This window comes from Lepisosteus oculatus, chromosome 6 (genome assembly GCF_040954835.1).
Source record: "Lepisosteus oculatus isolate fLepOcu1 chromosome 6, fLepOcu1.hap2, whole genome shotgun sequence".
In the NCBI taxonomy this organism is placed as follows: Eukaryota; Metazoa; Chordata; class Actinopteri; order Semionotiformes; family Lepisosteidae; genus Lepisosteus; species Lepisosteus oculatus.
In genome coordinates, this window is record NC_090701.1 from 17,757,999 (window position 1) to 17,775,642 (window position 17,644).

Here is a 17,644-nt window from a genome sequence, read left to right on the forward strand (position 1 = left end):
GGAAAAATCACGGTAGTTATGTATAAGCACAGGACATAGCTTAAGGTATTAGCATGGGTTTTGTTGATCTTGAGAAAAAGGATTTAAAGTTCTGCCCATTTAATTTTTACAATACGGGGAGCTTGCACACATTTACAATGTTGCGTCGCATATATTTTTTTTTTACCGTCTGCCCTTTGCCTTTTCTGTCTATACGAGCACATATTGCATATATGCGTGCCCACACACTCACAGAAACACAGGCACTCGCATATCACAATAGATTCTTGAGTACATTGGTTTACAATGTTACACGAAGACGTTTTAGAAAACACGTATCTGCATCATTTCAGCCAAGAACAGTTGGTAGCAATGTGTAGCGTATCGACAGGCGCTCAAAGCTGGGGCTATATTAGTTGTTCCGGACTCTTCAGGGTGATGTTTTCATATAACTGATCAAAACTGGGTGAGGACAGAGAGAAAAAAAAGTCTGGGGATTAAAAAACGTTTTGTTTAGGGTGGTAAGATATGGCGATAGAGACACACGAAAAAGACGGAGATGATTTTTTAAAGAAAGGGGAAGTCTACAGACGTTCTGTGGAGATCCTATGCTACGAGCTGTGGTGGTCGGCATTCAGTGGAGCTTAGTTCCGAGAAACAGCAGTGCCTCAGCAAGTCATTTGGATTTTGGCACCGCTCGCGTACGATTAAGCATAGGAAAACTTTTTTTGGTCTCAATGATGCCACGGCTAACCTTTCCGTTTTACAGTTTTTTTTTTTTGCGCTTTAGGTTATCCTAAAACATGGCAATTACTGGACATTGACATTAGCACGGCATACGGTTGGTACTCCCAGTGTGAAGCCGCGGCGGAGTACTGTTATTCCGGTGTTTTAGTCCTACCACGGATCGGACATAGGTACTTGCTAAATGATTTTTAAGAATACCCGTAGCCATTGTATACGTGACGGGTGCAAAGTACGTAAACGTGCACGTTTACACCCCGAAGATGAATACTAGATCATTTAAGGCATTTAAAAGCCCAATGTCTGCAGTTGGCGATTACAGGACACCGCCTCCACCCTTTTAGGTGAAAAGCAACTTTATCTCAAAGACTGCACTTCTCATGCCCTAATGGAAGCGTGTGTGAGCTATAAGTATTTCAAGGTAAATGTTAAAAGAATCAAACGCAGTCCCAGTACGGTGCACAACCACAAAGAAGAAGAGAGTTTATTCACAATAAAAATAGGAGAGAACTCTGAATCGAGACAAATACATTGAAAACATTGGGTCTTTGATAGCGTTTGATTTAGTAAAAATATTTTATTTACATAAATCCTTAAATAATTCAACAATTGACATTTCAAGAAACAATAAAGATTTTAAATAATCATTACAACGATTTATTTTTGTTATTATTGTTATGAAGATGATGATGGTGGTGGTGGTGCCTATTTGCTAAAACGCCGTCGTGTTACAATGCCACATTATACCTTAAAGGTATAATATTGGCCTGTCAGTTTTTTTCTTCGGATTAGAGACTTGGGCCGCGGTTTCGTGGTGAAAAATATTCATATTATTAAGTCTATCCAAAGTGTAATAAAAAAACGTTTTTAAAATAAAATACTCTGTATTTGGGATTCCTCGTCAGCAGAAACATCGGGGGTGTGACACAATGAAAATGTGTCTCCGGACAACGCAAAACGGTAAAGATACGCCGAAAAAAGAAGACCCCAAATTTCCAATATACATTAACTGATGCTTGTTGTAAAATTATTTGGGTGAAAAGCCTTTTCTGGTTGTCCCTACTGGATTCGTTATAAGATTGCATAGGTAATCATATATACATAACCTTACCTGGCCTAAAAACATAGAAAAAATCATCGCAGGTAAAGTGTCAATAGACATTTTCCAGTTTCAAAATCAGCACAGAAATATTAACATTGTATTGCTCCATTATTTACTTTAAGAAGAGAGGTGGGAGTATAAGAATATGCTAATTAGCTGGGGATTTTTTGGTAAGGGGGTGGAATATCAATTTTTATTGCATCACCTGTCAGTAGCGTCCAATCAGCGCTGGCTTTAGGGGAATTAATTGATGAAGGTGTCTCCAGACTTGCTCACTTCACTCTGTCATTTTATTTGTAGCTAAAGCAGCGGCGGGAATAGGAGCTGCATTTCGGCTCTCATTCTCCCTGTGTCTGTGTGTAGTTCACCTTCTCTTCTGCGAGCAAATGGAGAGTGAAATAAAAGACCGCAGGTACAACCATATATACAGATACCTAGAGAAGCCTGTATATAGGCAACACTATATACATTTCATCAGTTATACGGCACCCGATGTTATGGATTAATTCTCATTATTATTGATATTATTATTATTTGCAAACTTTCATACTTTGGGGCGCTGCGAGGATACAACAGTTTTGCTGTTTTGGTAGCAAGATGCCATGAGACATTACGAATATCGCTGTGGATTTTATCGTGCCAGATGTGGGGATTAATACAATAGACAAAATGGGAGACTTGGAGTCTGGTTTTGAAGAGATGGATGGCGTGAAGCTCGGGTACCTGATTATTAAGGGGAAACAAATGTTTGCTCTTTCCCAAGTCTTTACCGATCTGTTGAAAAATATTCCGAGAACGACGGTGCACAAACGAATGGACCACTTAAACGTGAAGAAGCATCACTGTGACCTAGAGGAACTACGAAAACTCAAAGCAATAAATTCTATAGCTTTTCATGCGGCTAAATGTACTCTGATTTCAAGAGAAGACGTGGAAGCTCTGTATGTTTCTTGCAAAACCGAACGTGTGCTTAAAACCAAAAGAAGAAAAATCAACGCCAGCGCCTCGGAGGACCTCTATGACAAGCCGATTCGCCCCGACCCTCACGATAGTTTTTGGAAGGAAAAAGTTTGGCTGAGTTTGCACGGGGTCCCTCAGCCTTTCTTATTTAAAAACAAAACTGGGCACCAGGAGGAGACTGGCTCTCTCCCGGCTTCAAATCTACCTCAAATTTGCAACACATTCGCTAATCACAGCTACCCAGCGGTGACAACGCCGCAGTGCAAGGACCGTCAAAACTATGAAACAATTCAAATACCCAGCAACTGTGTAGCATTTCATCCAGGTCACTCGTTTTTTCGGAACGTGGTTTGCAGCAGACAACCCGTACACTACCAGTCCGCCATTGCAGCTCAAACCAAGCTGTCGGGCACTGCTGATCTGACTTATAAGAGAAAAAGATCGTTGGAGAGCACGGGAAAGCACTTTTGGAATACGAGCAGGAACAATCGTCGAGTTGTGCTGGTCCCGAAATGTTGTAAGTCTAAAGCTACTAACGGATCTTTGAATAAATTTCACATCGAGCACGGGGTGTATCTCGACCACCATCATCTTGGACATTTTCAGGAAAGCTACAGCAGTGACACCGAGTCAAGTTCTTACTCAGAACGTGCCGACAATGACTCGGATTTTGGGTCAAGTCTGTCCACAACCAGTAACTCCGGGACGTCGGATGACGACGAAGAGGAGTCTGATTCTTCGGATGTCAGCTCCGACGAAGAAAGCTCGTCAGACTCGGATTCCAGTTCAGTTTCCAGCGAAGTTTCGGTGCAGAGCATAAGGTTCAGGCGCGCAAGCATTTCAACCCCAAACAATACGGCACCTTTGCTGGCTCAGCCTAGTTTCCACTACAATCTGCATCAAAGACCAACAAATCAAAGCGGGGCAACTCTGTTGGATTATGGCATTGCGAGCAGGAAACTCCCGAAATCTGATGTTAAACTCGGTGTGGTGAAGAAACAACAAGATGAGAGCCACGCAACAAAGCAGCGCAGCCTCTTCCCAGCAATTCCTGCAAGTTGCTTCCCTGAATCAAAGAGGGAGAGAGAACGAGAGATTGCATTGTCACACTTTGAAATTTCAGATGATTCAAAGAGGACTGACCCTACAATTAACAGTTTTAAAGAAAGAGGCTCTTCACCTTGCCCAAAGGAAAACAAAGAATTTCCTCAACAAAGGATATTAGGACAGGCAAACAAATACCCCTCAGCTCCGATCTCACACTGTGCAGAACACAAAGAAACAATAGTTCCTCAGCTCAGAGACAACAATTCTTCATTAGCCTTAAATTTCAAGAAAGAGGTGAAAATTAACAATTGCTCCAAACTGCCCCCGCCTTTCAATACTGTGAAGACAGAGACAGAAGAGTACACTCTGTCTACAAATTCTCACATTCAGAGTACTAACACGGGCAAAGCACCAACTTTTCTGCACGATGTAAAAATTAAAGTAGAAGACAACTTTGACGAGTACAGCTCCGTGGGTGAGTTCTCCGAAACGGGATCGGAATACAAACACAGTGTTGACGACGACGACGTTACTACTAATACAAAATGTCTGAATGGTGCAGACAGACGAACAGACACTTTAGACAATGCAAACAAAACTACTGCAATCGCCGAAAACCCTGCAGCTTCCCAAAAGTCTCCTACACGAAACCAGGAATTTCAAAGCACTTTACGTTCTCCGTTCCCAGAGTTAGGCGAATATAAAAACGGTGCTAGGGTGAGGAAGAACTACAGAACGCTCGTACTGGGAAAACACTCTGAAATTCAAAGAACACCACTTAAACTAAATGTGAAAGACAGGACTCCGCGTTCTACAGGTAAAAACGAGTTTTATGAAGGATCACTGGAGGATTTATCGAGCACAGGCAAACGTAAACGTGCATCCAGCAATATGACTGTGAAAAAGCCCTTTAACTTCATGGCAAATTTTCCCTCTCCACCGTCACTAATTATTGGAAATGATGGAGATTTGAGTCCCGCTTATTCTTTAAACTCTGTGAAGGATAACCAGCCACCACACAAGTCTCATCCCGTTTGGAAGTGGCAGCTAGGTGGTTCTGCAGTGCCTCTTCCGCCGAGCCACAAATTCAGGAAATTTAACGTCTGAAACTTTGTAATTCGTTTTGCCGGATATATATACTATGTATCACGAAAGAACTGGGTGGATGGAAAAGAAATAACTTAAATAAGCTCTGAAAGTCTGCGTTAGCTGTGGGCGTTTTAGTGAATAAGCATTCCAGTTTTAATTTGTTTAATTTTAATCGAACTGAAGTGACTGTCATGATGGGACATTTGTTTTTTGCTTTACCATACCAACTGATATCAAGTACCTCAAGGATTTCTACGAAAAGGAAAAAAAAAGTTTGAAAAGAGCCATTCGAATAATGCACTATAGTTTTGCAAAACTTATGTTTCCAAACGTAAGTTTTATTTCCACCCCAGCGTACTAGGTTGTACCATTGTAAAACAGTGTGTGTTAGACATTGGTTGTTTCATTACCTGTGAGACAAACTTTTCTGCAAAACTTCTGCTGCACTTCAATGGATTGTCTTTATTCTCATAAAAACGCAATTTTTATTTATCTGCAAACAGCACTGGAGGCTAACTGACTTTTATTGAAAATTTGCTTTCTTGAAATTACAATTATCTTATTACCAGTGTGTTAAGCTGTTTTTCCTCATTCACCATTTTGACAACACGAGCAATTGTGCGTTGGGTTCGTTTAACAACATCCCCGCTACCAGTGTGTTTTAATCTGTGTGTTTGTTTAAAAGTAAGAGCCAGACTATAAAATTTACAGCACGTTTCAGAGGGAGAAGTTTGAAGTTTGCTTTTCTTTCCTAGTACTCACCAATGAACTATTCCTACATTAGGCCCAGAAAACACGAGTTGAATTACCGACAATCAGGAGACGTGATTTGCACGAAACACCCAACAAGATCTGTAACAAAACACAAATACCAAATCAGTGTCTCGCTAGCACATTCATTTACGTTAAAAACAGTGAACGAAAGCACAGATGTATGAAATTATGCACTTTGAAAAAGCTGAACTCAAGGAAAGTGTTATGGTGATCAAAATTAAATTTTAATACTGAAAATAAGGCAAAATTATTAGAACTTATTGAAGACATTCTGTTACATATGCATGCGTATATACATATGTAACAGCCCCACTGACAAGTGTAGCTGAAAATAAAAATGCAGGAAGCCCTTTCCTTTTAGAAACCAGTCACGGGGATATTCAAGAGATTTTGCTTTGAAACCAAATTCATCGTGTGAAGGATTAACTATCATCACTAACGTCATTCAAAAACAGAGCACGTTGCGCGTAAAACTAAAATCAGAGCTGTTTAAGAATAATATGCAGCCAGTATAGTTCAATATGCTGAACTAGATGCTAGTCTCACAGAACAGGCCTAACAATAGGCCTAATAATAACGTGTTTTTTTTACACTCACAAACACAGATAAACAGAGATTTGGCTATATACTCGATTTTATATGTGTATGTAGTAGTTGGATTACAAGTTACGAAATTTCCAAGGTCATTCACTGTTAAAACCAGACACGGGGCCATTTCAGGTTCGATTACTGTCCAGTGTAAGAAGGCTTAGACTAAAGGCGACTCTGTTCCGACATAGTGCATCCGAAAACCAGGAATGAATACCATTACTTGTTTTCCATGCTTTACCGATTCTTAAGATGAATATATTGTCAGGGGGGTATTCACACTGCCAGTTTGATAACGTGTTGCAATTTATAATTTTTAAGACAAAAACGTTTCTCCCGTATAAAAAAGAAAATTGCTGTCCTTAGGGTGGATTTCTAATTAAATAATCTCCTAATCCCTAACGTATGCATCAGGATTTTATTTTTTATTTTTCTTCTATATAGTATTTGTAGTCCATGCCTTCTGTTGACGATTTATACGCCACATAGACTTGAACATCCTGAAAACCTATTCAAATTAATTCCTAAAAATCTATACATACTTTAAAAAAATAAAATAACAGACACCTTCCCCTTTGAAAAGCAATCCAAGAGAAAAAAAACCACCAACAACAGTATAATTAATACGTTTTTTAATTAGGTAATCGTGCAGTTCAATAACAACGCGAAAATAAAATGCAATAAACAAACACATAGGAAAGTATAATTGTTTGAATATGAAATTTAGTTTGCAAAGGTGCGATTTAAATGTATCATATGCTCATAATTGCAGTTTTTTTTGTGCATGGAATACACCTTGGGTGTTCGTGGACTTTATTGAACACAATTGTGTCTGACCTTATTTGCAATTGCTGATTTGTTAAATAAAGTCTGTCCAGGAAGCAGTGCAGCAACATGTTATTAGAACAGAAAACAAAGGGACGAAATATGAAAGATTTGATCACTCTGCCGTTTAGGGTGTGCAAAATAAAACCACCACTACAACATTAACTAGACTTTTTGAAGATAGAATAAGCATAAAAGCATAAAAAACACTCCCCTTTCTCCTTGTGCCAGCAGGCCTACAATACAGTTCCTAATGGCAAAGATGGCTTTTAGTAAAATTGTAACAAAAGAGTAAAATGCAAACGCAATTGACATATGGAGTCCTTATCAAGCACGCACCAATGCTTTTGTTTGTTTTGAAGTAGGGGACTAAATGACAACCCCCATTTTTGTCATTTGCACTTCTGACCTATAAGCATGAAAGTCCCTGGTTGGGGTTTCTTGGGTACATCGCGACAACTGTTTTTAAAAGAAAGCTTTACTTCTAACGCAGGCCGAAAATGAATGCGACCCTGTTCGGGTTTCGAACACTTCGGGGAAGTCAGACCTTATTTTACCCTGGTCATGGTATCACCTTGCGTTTGTCACGGAGAAATTCACCAAAACTAGCGCGCTGAGTCAAGAGTACAGAGGAGGAACGCTCTATCGTCTGTAGGCCTATCTACTTGTAAACAGATGGGCTTGTGAAGCTTCCAGGGTTTCAACCTGTAAGAAAAACGCTCCTTTACCTACGTAAAACATTTTAAAGTCTTTGGGGTACTAGCGTGAACCGTCACGCAAATTTGTATGTGATGAAACCAATATACACACGAATGGTGTCACTGTTTGAAACAATTGTCTGCCCTTACCGTTTATCCCATAATACTTGAGGTCAGATCTTGACAAGACATTTGAAATCACTGGTTGTTTATAGAAATGAAATATTTATTTTTGTGATTTACTCGTTTTTGTATCTTTGTTGTGTAGGATAACGCACTCGAAATGAAAACTTGAATTGTTCAGTCTGAAGCACTTTCCCTCTCTTTTACGATGAACAAATTGTCATTAAATTCATTTGAGTGTACACGGAATAGTGAGTTTTGTTTGATGTCTTTTTTTTAAATTGGAAGTGTGGAGGTAAAATTAATATTCGGTGTCTTGGTGTTTTTCTGTCATACTGAAAGAACGTAACTTTCAAATTGGTGGCAAGAGGGGCAGTATCTCGTGAAATAAAATACAATGTTCTTGATAAGATGGATAAAAATCAACACAAGGTCTGTTTGTCTTAGTAGACCTGCAAATCAAACAACAAATGAGCTCGTTAGTGTGTGTGTGGTTGTGTAGATGAAAGTGTGCAAGTTCCTGATGTGAACGTGTGTGTGTTTGAGAGTAAAAGACGCCGAGAGAGGAATATCAGCGAAGAGAGCTCGTACATCAGAATTTGAATGATCCTATAGCTAGGGAGAATAATCAGTAATATTAAAGCTGACGTTGGAAAGGAGGAGGGGGGCGTAGGGTCCCTACCATCTCAACCTCTCCCCTCCCCCTCTCCCCACACACAAAAAGCATGCCTGTCAACTGCAAGTCGATCATGCTGGTGAAAATGGGGAACATGGAGATAAGTTACAAGGAAACACGAGTTAGGGTATAGGGCAATCCCAGCTTCTGCTTTTTAATGTGCACCAATGTATAAGACCAAGCAATATAGGGTCTGTGAAATGCTGGAGGAGTGTGAAAGTGAAACAAGCAGAGCTTTAGGAGTTTTCAGTGGAACTGCTGTGAACATCATTTTGTGAAAGGCCATGTAGGGTTTGCGCTAAGCACTCTGATGGTCCATAAAGGCCAGCTCTGCTGAAACATCATTCCGCTTTTCGTGGTCGGTTCCCATCCACACAAATGTCTGCTGAACACAGGAGTTCTGCAGTAGCCGTATATGCGGAATCAGAATTGAAGAGAACCTAAAATTGCGTCTGCTGCAATTAGTTTTACACTGCCATAGTAGCATTATGAGTTTGGTTACACTGCCGTGCCGCATACCATACCCGACGTAAAACAGACAATTAAAATATTTTCATCACAAAGGCATAAAAATCTGAAGTACCGTTTAGGTGCAAGTCAAATAGTTAATGTTTGTTTGGTTTACATCATTAAGACAAAAGTCGTGGATCAGCATAATCAGTTCCTTATGTAGTTTTGGAGGTGAGGTTTTTCTGTAAAACCGAAAAGCCGAACTGTAGATAGCAGAATGAAATAATCCGCGCTTTTTGTGAGTTTAATTTCTATTAAAGGATTCTGATACTTAAAAAAAGGAATAAGTACACGAAAAGAAAATTGAGAAGAGTCTACACGTCCTTAAGCTTCTGTGTTTCATAAATTTAAATGTGCTGATGGGCAGAGGAGAAACCGCTGTCTGTAGGGGTCTTTATGGACACGAGGGTGTAATTTGGTTGTTTAGCCTATACAAGGGCAGTTTAAATAGAGAAGCAATTGTAAAACGTGTGAAATTATGCTCAGATCCCCTAAAGACTGACTAATTCATAGCAAATAGTAACCCTTTGTTGGCTACTTTATTATCTTGTTGACGGTTAATTGTAGGGAGAATCTCCATTGTTATCTTAAAACTGCTTTATTCGCGAACCTGGCGATTGACGTAACCAATGGAGTAAACCTCCCTCGAGCTAATGCAGTGCTAAACTAAACAAGCGCTTGAAAATGTCGTACTTAAACTAGTCTTCTCTTTCACAGGAAGTTTGTATTGGGGGAGAAGCTGAGTTTCTGCAAAATAGGTTCAGAGCCTCCCAAAAGAATATTACACACAAAAATGGAATTTTAAGGCGCTGAGCTTTTATATGTAGGCTGAAAACCACATTTTGTGCTAAACCAGACATTGCTATAAAAGCTTGGAGAGTTCTACAAAGTCGCAAAAGTAGGGCGTGTTGTGAATCGTGTACTTAAAAGTGATGGTAAAATATTGTTGAAGACCTAATATTCTTTTTTTATGGACAATCAACAGGACAAAATCCCCTCATTACCGGATTCTAGTAATTAAAGAGGCATGAATAATTTTCGAGAATTTGTAATCGCATGAAGCAGCCGAATTTAAGGAAAAGTAAACGTTAAAACAACAAATATCCCCTTGAATAATGTGTATTTATATATATGCAATATTGATGCCCGCAGCGCACGAGTTTGATAAAATCTACTTTTAGTTTACATCATCTTTAACAAATTACAGACGTACAGTATATTTTTTAACTGCGCTGGTTTCAAATTCTCTTTGTTCAAAAGGGTGTTTTTTTCGGTCCAAAAACGGACATTTTTTTGCACGTGCTCATATGAAGTACCGCTTTTTTTCCTGAAAGCATAACACTCGGGATAATGTAAGTGGGACACTTTCCCAGGATAAGAAAATAACAACAGCGCCCTTCTAAACGAAACAGTCACTCTGCAGGCAATTTACGTGTGCTTCTGTTGTTGGGAGAAATGCTGTATTGGGAGGCATTCCTTGATGTACCTGATTCCCAGTTTCTGAGTTAAGCCATCTCTTAAAAAATATTTGAAATGTAAAACAAGTCTATGACGTTTGGACTACAATGTCACACAATTTAACAGGGCCGTTGGCTATTGACAACGAGAAGAACATACACGGTCCTCAGTGGAATCTCGTCAGGGCTACCTGTTTTTAAAATATTCAGAGGGTTGCATTTACCACAAACACCAATATTTGTCCTTCAAAATGAAAAGTCTGTTGACGCGGATTTCCCATGCTGAATCTTAATTTTTGTTTTCCACAGTCATGATTGATGAGATTGTGTAGCATGGCAAAACTCAGATTGTGGGGGAAAACAGGATGCCTCTTTCAATCTCCACTCTGTATTCCCAAAGACTGTGGACCTCTCAGCGGGGACACAACCCTTAAACACAAGGGGGTGAGCTCTTTCTGAATTGGAAGGGCGGATTTTTTTTTGCCATCGTTGCTTGGGTGTTTTATAAGATGTTAAACCATTACGTTGCATTCCTCTTACAAGAGGGACCTGTGAATAATATGTAGCTCTGTACTGACTGAAAACGACATAATTATTATTTTTTATTAATATTATCACTGTCATTGTGATTGCTGCAGCATTTATTATTGATTCTCCCTCTGTTGTTACTCTATAATAATAGGCCTATCTAGATTGTTTTAGGCTTCTCGGTTACATAGAAAAATGTATTTACAGGAAGAGCAGCTGTTGACCCGTAGTTGTTGCCCCTTTGTTAAAATACGTTGAATTCTTTACTGCAAAGTAGAAACTTGCAAGGAAGAATTTATAGGAAATGCAAAACCCGCGACAATTCACAAGTTAATACATAAAACATAAAATATTCACTTATTCAAAATGAGAAAATTATTTCTGTATTTTTCTGTCACTTCATTCACGATATATAGATATAAATGCTATTGCCATAAATTATTTCATATAGCCCTAGTCTCTCATTGTCTTCAACAACTAACACAAATCTCGATCTTTTCTTAATGTTAAACTTTGATATTATGTGAAATTTAAACAGGGCATTATCTTTGCAGAGCCTTGCAAGACGTTAAAGGAAACTTTAACGTTTCCTTCCGTGGAACCGCCGGTACAAAACAAAAAACATGATTGTTAAATTGTCAGAAATAACACTGACGAAACACGAATCCCACACGAAATGGATATGTACTGGACTTCAGAGAATTTAATGTATTCATCTGTGTGCATGCGTGTCCGTGACCTGTTTTTCTTCCACCACCACACCCCCGCTCCAGAAAATAACTAGGCACTTTTCGCCATCATTCCCAACCTCATATTGCTGCGCCTTCCCTAACTGTATAAATAAAAGATAATAGATGGTTGACGTGGGCTCTTTCGGACCTTATGTGTAAACAAGATAAACACAGCTCAGAATTCATCTCCAAGAGAATGGCTTTGGATTTTGCCTAAATACACACGTACATACACACGTGCAAGCATAATGAAAGGGAGTTGTGCAACACGTAAAAGGAAAATAACATCTTATCGGGGCAGCGTGCCATCTAAAATCATTCACGAATTTCACTCTCTTCTCGTCTTGAACAGTCTTCAAAATGCGTGTGCTCTCTCGCACACATGGAGCCTAGTCGTGTTTCCTAGGTTAATCGTATGACCGCGTCCTACATTTTCACTTTTATTCACCAGATTGAGGGAATTAAGATTGTTCGTGATTCAACAGGAACAAACACGTGCATTTCGTCAACGCATTTGGTTGAGACTGAATTAAGCTAAGGTAATCATTCTTAAAACCCCACAAAACCTTGACAGTTTAGGTTATAACCCGAAAAATTACGGTGTTTTAAAGTGCTTTCTCTACCTAAAGAAACAAAAACTACGTCCCTCTGACCAAAAGAAGTTTAATTATGGGCTACAAATATAGGATGAAAATAAACAACGGCAACTTTAGGAGAAGCTTTACACAATTATTCACCCTTGGTTTTGATTCTCTTACCGAGCAGATGCTCTGTGCAATCTAGTTTCCTTTTTCCTGCCTCAAATACCATTTTAGGCTCGGCAGATGAAAAACAAAACTGCACGGACTAGTTCATCCGTTCCTTTTAGATACAGACTACGTTTTATCCTTGTAAATGTACATCTTGGCGGACATACATTCTTCAAAATAGTTTGATTTAAGTTTTGGCCAATATTACCCGTTCGAAAACAAGCGGCTTGGACTGGTTACGGCCATTCATTATCGATCAGCTGAATCCCCAGAAAGAGCAACGTGATTATTGTCAGATTTACCAGCTCTTCAGACATCACAAAATCTCACTGAATACTGAATACAATATATACTGAATACTATATACAATAATTCTAAATAAGACTATCCCCTGTTTTTGTTATACAGCCCAAGTAAATGGCATCTTAAGCTTATTATTTATTTGTTGTGTCTGCAATGCATCGCATTATGCAGTATCCATATTAACAAATCTGTTAACCTGCTGTTAAATACCAAATCCATTCATGCCACGGATTGAACAAGGACGCAAGGAATATATTTTACTTCTAGGTTTTTGTTCTATTAACAATTCATTGAACACATTTTAGCAGTGTGTTAATATGAAATTTATGTTAAGAGAGAAAAAACGTTACACATAGACCCAGTATCCTGTCACAGAGTCCCTATCCTTTATGTTTGGTTACAGTATACCATATAAACTATTCATTAAAGACAGGTGCAATTTAGCGGTAGGTCTAACCTTATTTAAGATGGCCAAAACAGTATTTATTCTTATTAATGTAAAAGAAAACAACCAGAAAACAGCACTTCTAACATAAATATTTACATAAATGGTTAAAATGGCAAGATTTATGTATGAAAAGGACAATATTTAAAACAAAGCTTTGTTATAACACAAGTTAGAGAGATCGTATTCAAAGAGTGCACCCTGTTGTGGCTTGCCTATTGATGCAGACACAAAATTTGTGTTTGCTATGTCTGAACACAAACGTCTGTTCTTGACATTATTTTCTTCTTCACTATATAATGAGAGACATTTACTGCGAAATCTTAAATCTTGTTAAATACATTAATGCACGTTCTGCTCTCATTTGCATTCTCAAAATAACAGGCCAAATATACAGGACTAAATTGTAGAGCTAAAAACAGTCACTGTAAAATATTTGATTTCGGGTTAAAGAAGATTCAGGGATTAATGATTCCTGTTTTATTTTTGTTTGATTTGACTGACGGTAGCCTATTGCTCCTGATACGTATGTTTCACATTTTAAATGCAATAAATATTTACTTAATTAGCTCTGTTTCAACAGCTCATCGTATGCTGTTTGTAATGAGCAATGCATTTCCTCGCTTATGATCACCGACAACATTCTAACTGGCACCTTAACTATTGGTAAATGTGTTACCTTTGTCTCTAAATCCAATTTGTCCTGTCAAGCTAAGAAAAGCTGTACTATATCGACACAAACTATAATGCCTAAAGATGAATAAAGTTACTCAGTCTGAAGTTGTGAATAACGCAGACATGCGCATTCACTATCCTTTTGCGGTGCCTTATTTGCATTGGAAACAAAAACATAACTTGAATAACTTTAGGGAATGTCCAGGTTGCTAAAGGATAGTAAACCGTGTGGACCTTTTATAGGATTTTTAAAAAAGAAATGGAGCAAGAGGGAGTCTTTGTGTCTATGTTATGCATTTTCTAACTTTGGCACTAGGGAATCTCACATAAAATAAATATTTTTATTTGTTTATATGTTAACTATAAAACTAAATTGACCTTTACAGGAATGCAAAGACCTACAACCCTGAAGAAGTATATTTTCCTTTTGCTAATAACTGTGTCCTCGGCACACAAGTATATTTCCTCCAAAGTAACTCCCTTCCCTGCTTCTAACCCAACCTACAGTATGGAACGGTCCAACAGCGTAGGTTAGTGTACATGATGGTGTTAACATTTTGCTGTACACAATTATGTTTCTTAGTTTGTTCATTATTGTTATAAAGCAGTAGATTTAGTTTGATGACACATACGCTTCAGTATTTCAAAAATACACCCAAAAACGTTTCATCAGGCTTTTCTTGTAACTGTGCCTCGACGGGTTCAAATTTCCATAGAAAAATGCCATTTCTATTCAGATATGTTGCCTGCTACTATTGCTACTATTGTTGGTTAGGTTGAGAACAATTCCTTTCTATGCTCCGCAGGTTTAATCCTTTATGACGGGTATACATTTTCTATAAATATAGACTGCATATTTTACCACCTTTACAATTCTTTAGGCAAATAGTTCCTCCGATCACTTCCCTCGTGCACAATATGTGTTTAAGGCCTTTTCGACAATGTTTTCCTTTGCAGTCAAGAGGAAATCGCGAGGACGATGACAAATGTTTATGTTTAAGAAATGAAAAGGGTGCTTCTGGTTCACCGATTTTTTTTACTTGTACTTATGAAAAATTCAAAAGGTGCATTCAGTCCTTAGGTTTATGGAGATCAAATTAAAGGCCCAATTCCGGGCCCTTTCGTTAACTCCAAACAATAGCCTAACGTGCGAAGCTTAACAGTCTTGATTATACAGTAGTTGCAAGATGTAACAAAACAGCCAGTCGCACACCGTACAATTTAAAGCAAACCAAGATAGAAGTTAGCAACACTGCGTCTCAAGTCTTTGCCCGTCAAAGTGTATACTGTATATGCAATAGCATTTGCGCGCTCTGGCCCCGATTCTCCTATCTCTTTTCTTCCAGTGCCATCCTTAAAAGATATAGTGTTATTGTTTGGGAAAACAGTTATCTGTTTTCTTCTTTTTTAAAAAAAACACGTATTTTTCTACTTTTTCTTTTGGGTGGCTAAGAAAAGTATTTTAACATGTTAATTTGTTATCTTTATTTCACAGCCCAAAGCCCACTTAGCATTTAGGGTCTTCAGTAAGCATCTCCTCATTATCGATTACTTCAACTCGTGGTAACACAAGTATATGCAAGGCTGTAACCATGGTTAGTGGAAAACCAGTCTGATTACGATTTTTTTTTATCTGCGTGGATCAGTTGACCTGTGTCTCACAATTCTGTCATTTAGCGTCCTTTAGAGTATAAGACTGAATCCAAGCATCTTGATAAGTAATCCGTATTGTTTAATTTAAACACGTTCAATTGGTAAATTAAATTTCATCTTAATTTCAGTAGAAGACCCCCCCCCCCATATTCATTAACGATACTGAAATGCATTTTTTGCTAACTTATTTTTTACAGACTTGAACGTAGACTTTCTATGAGCACAATCGCAGAATTTCTATTGACGTTTAGATGGCAGCTGCGAGAAAAGGTGCAGTTAAAAAAGTAATCCAAAGTAAATCAGTTAGTTTTACAGCACAGACCTTTGTAGAGAAAGCTGACAGTATTATCACCGAAAGGGTGTTCAACGGTAAGGGCACAAATCTAGGGAAACTAACTATATTAAAATGTGATTAAGCTTACTTGCTAATCATCTTTTTAGGGCAGCTTATTAGTAACGTAATGCTGATAATACTGATACTGATAATAATAGAAAAAAGAGGAAAAATGAAAACTTAGCTAAATAGCCTGTAAATAGTTGAATCCAAACCTTGCTTTCTCCTTCTTAATTAATTCTAATTTTAGATTTTTAGGATGTTGTATTTTCTGTTCTCGAAATTTGTGAACAGAAAGCTCACAAAGGGGATGTTGTGTAGCATTTTAAGGCATTAACATTTTTAAATAAAATGTGTTTTACATTTTTTGCCTCTCTGTACGGGATTAGTTAAAATATTTTTAGGTGGGGTAAAAAAGGCAAGACAATTTTATGAAAAAAAAAACGTTTAACTTATATGAATGTAAATGTAAGAAAGAAGATGTAGGCCTATATATATACTATACACATTCCCAATATACCTAATGTTCGTCTTGGGCTGTATGTTTCACTGGAAATATAAAATAGTATTTTCTACATGTTCGGCTGGATAATGCTCATATTCCGAATGAGTGATCAGAGGAATTGGTATTGTTAGTGAAAATAAGAGCAAAGCTACTGACGTGATTCTTAACAATGGCATTTCTGAATCAGCTCCTTTTGATTGACGTTAGGGGGCTGTCTGACCTCAGGGGGAAAAGATTCATTACAGAGAATAAACCGAAACATCAACGCGGATTAAAGAATCCCAAACCCGGGACTCGAAAAAGAGGCAAGCGGTGAGCATCCGCACAAATTAAGCGATAGCTAGTGGAGTAAAATCGGCCTAAATTCTAAACCTTTGTGAAGAACCGTATACAGACGTAACATAAACCGATATTGTGGTATTGGAAGCCATACTTGTCAATTGTAAAAGGTTAAACCTTTTTGAATTTCTGATTCTTGTTCTATCCTAAGAATAAATCTTATTTTATGATCCATTAATTTTACCCCTCTAGTGTGACTGCAACTTGACAGAATATCTCTCTATGTACATCTCCCAGGCTATAAATGTAATATATTATAAATGTAAATATTTGTACATATACAAAGGTACATATGTTAAGGTTGTATTTATGCGTGTAGCCCATATTCTTTAAAGTATAAAAAGGCTCAGTGAAAGACATGGTCCTCGCAAATTAAAAAATAACGTAGTGGGAAACGCAGATGTGGAAATCAAAAGGGGACACAAGTCTCTAGAAAAATGCTAAAAATGATTGCGTTAAACACTCGTTTAAACCGGCAAACCTCGAGTCTTCGTTGGCTTCGGAACGTTTCTATGTAAATTATAACATAAAACTTACAATAAACTGTTAGTAAATATAGAAAAAAATAAATTCCCTTTATGTTTAGAATGCCTAATCCAAATATATTAGAAGATTCGACTAATTCGACTAAGCTCAATTGACTTTGTAAAATCTGCAAGGAGAGCTGTTTTCTTATACGCAATAGCTAAAAGTTCAGTCTTGCAAACAAGTTGGGTGAATCCCGATACATCAAATATAAATGACTATCACGACAACCATTAAGCTGATTATAGAGGTGGTTGTTATATAATTATAAAGATAAAAGGTCTA

General features: G+C 37.9%; 1 protein-coding gene across 1 annotated transcript; it reads left to right on the top strand.

Annotated features, from left to right (window-relative positions):
• Window positions 1-2,119: 2,119 nt before the first annotated feature.
• skida1 (SKI/DACH domain containing 1) lies at window positions 2,120-7,164 on the top strand. Its single transcript, XM_015354551.2, has one exon. The coding sequence runs from the start codon at window positions 2,495-2,497 to the stop codon at window positions 4,937-4,939; it is 2,445 nt and encodes an 814-aa protein (XP_015210037.1). The 5' UTR covers window positions 2,120-2,494; the 3' UTR covers window positions 4,940-7,164.
• Window positions 7,165-17,644: the final 10,480 nt, after the last annotated feature.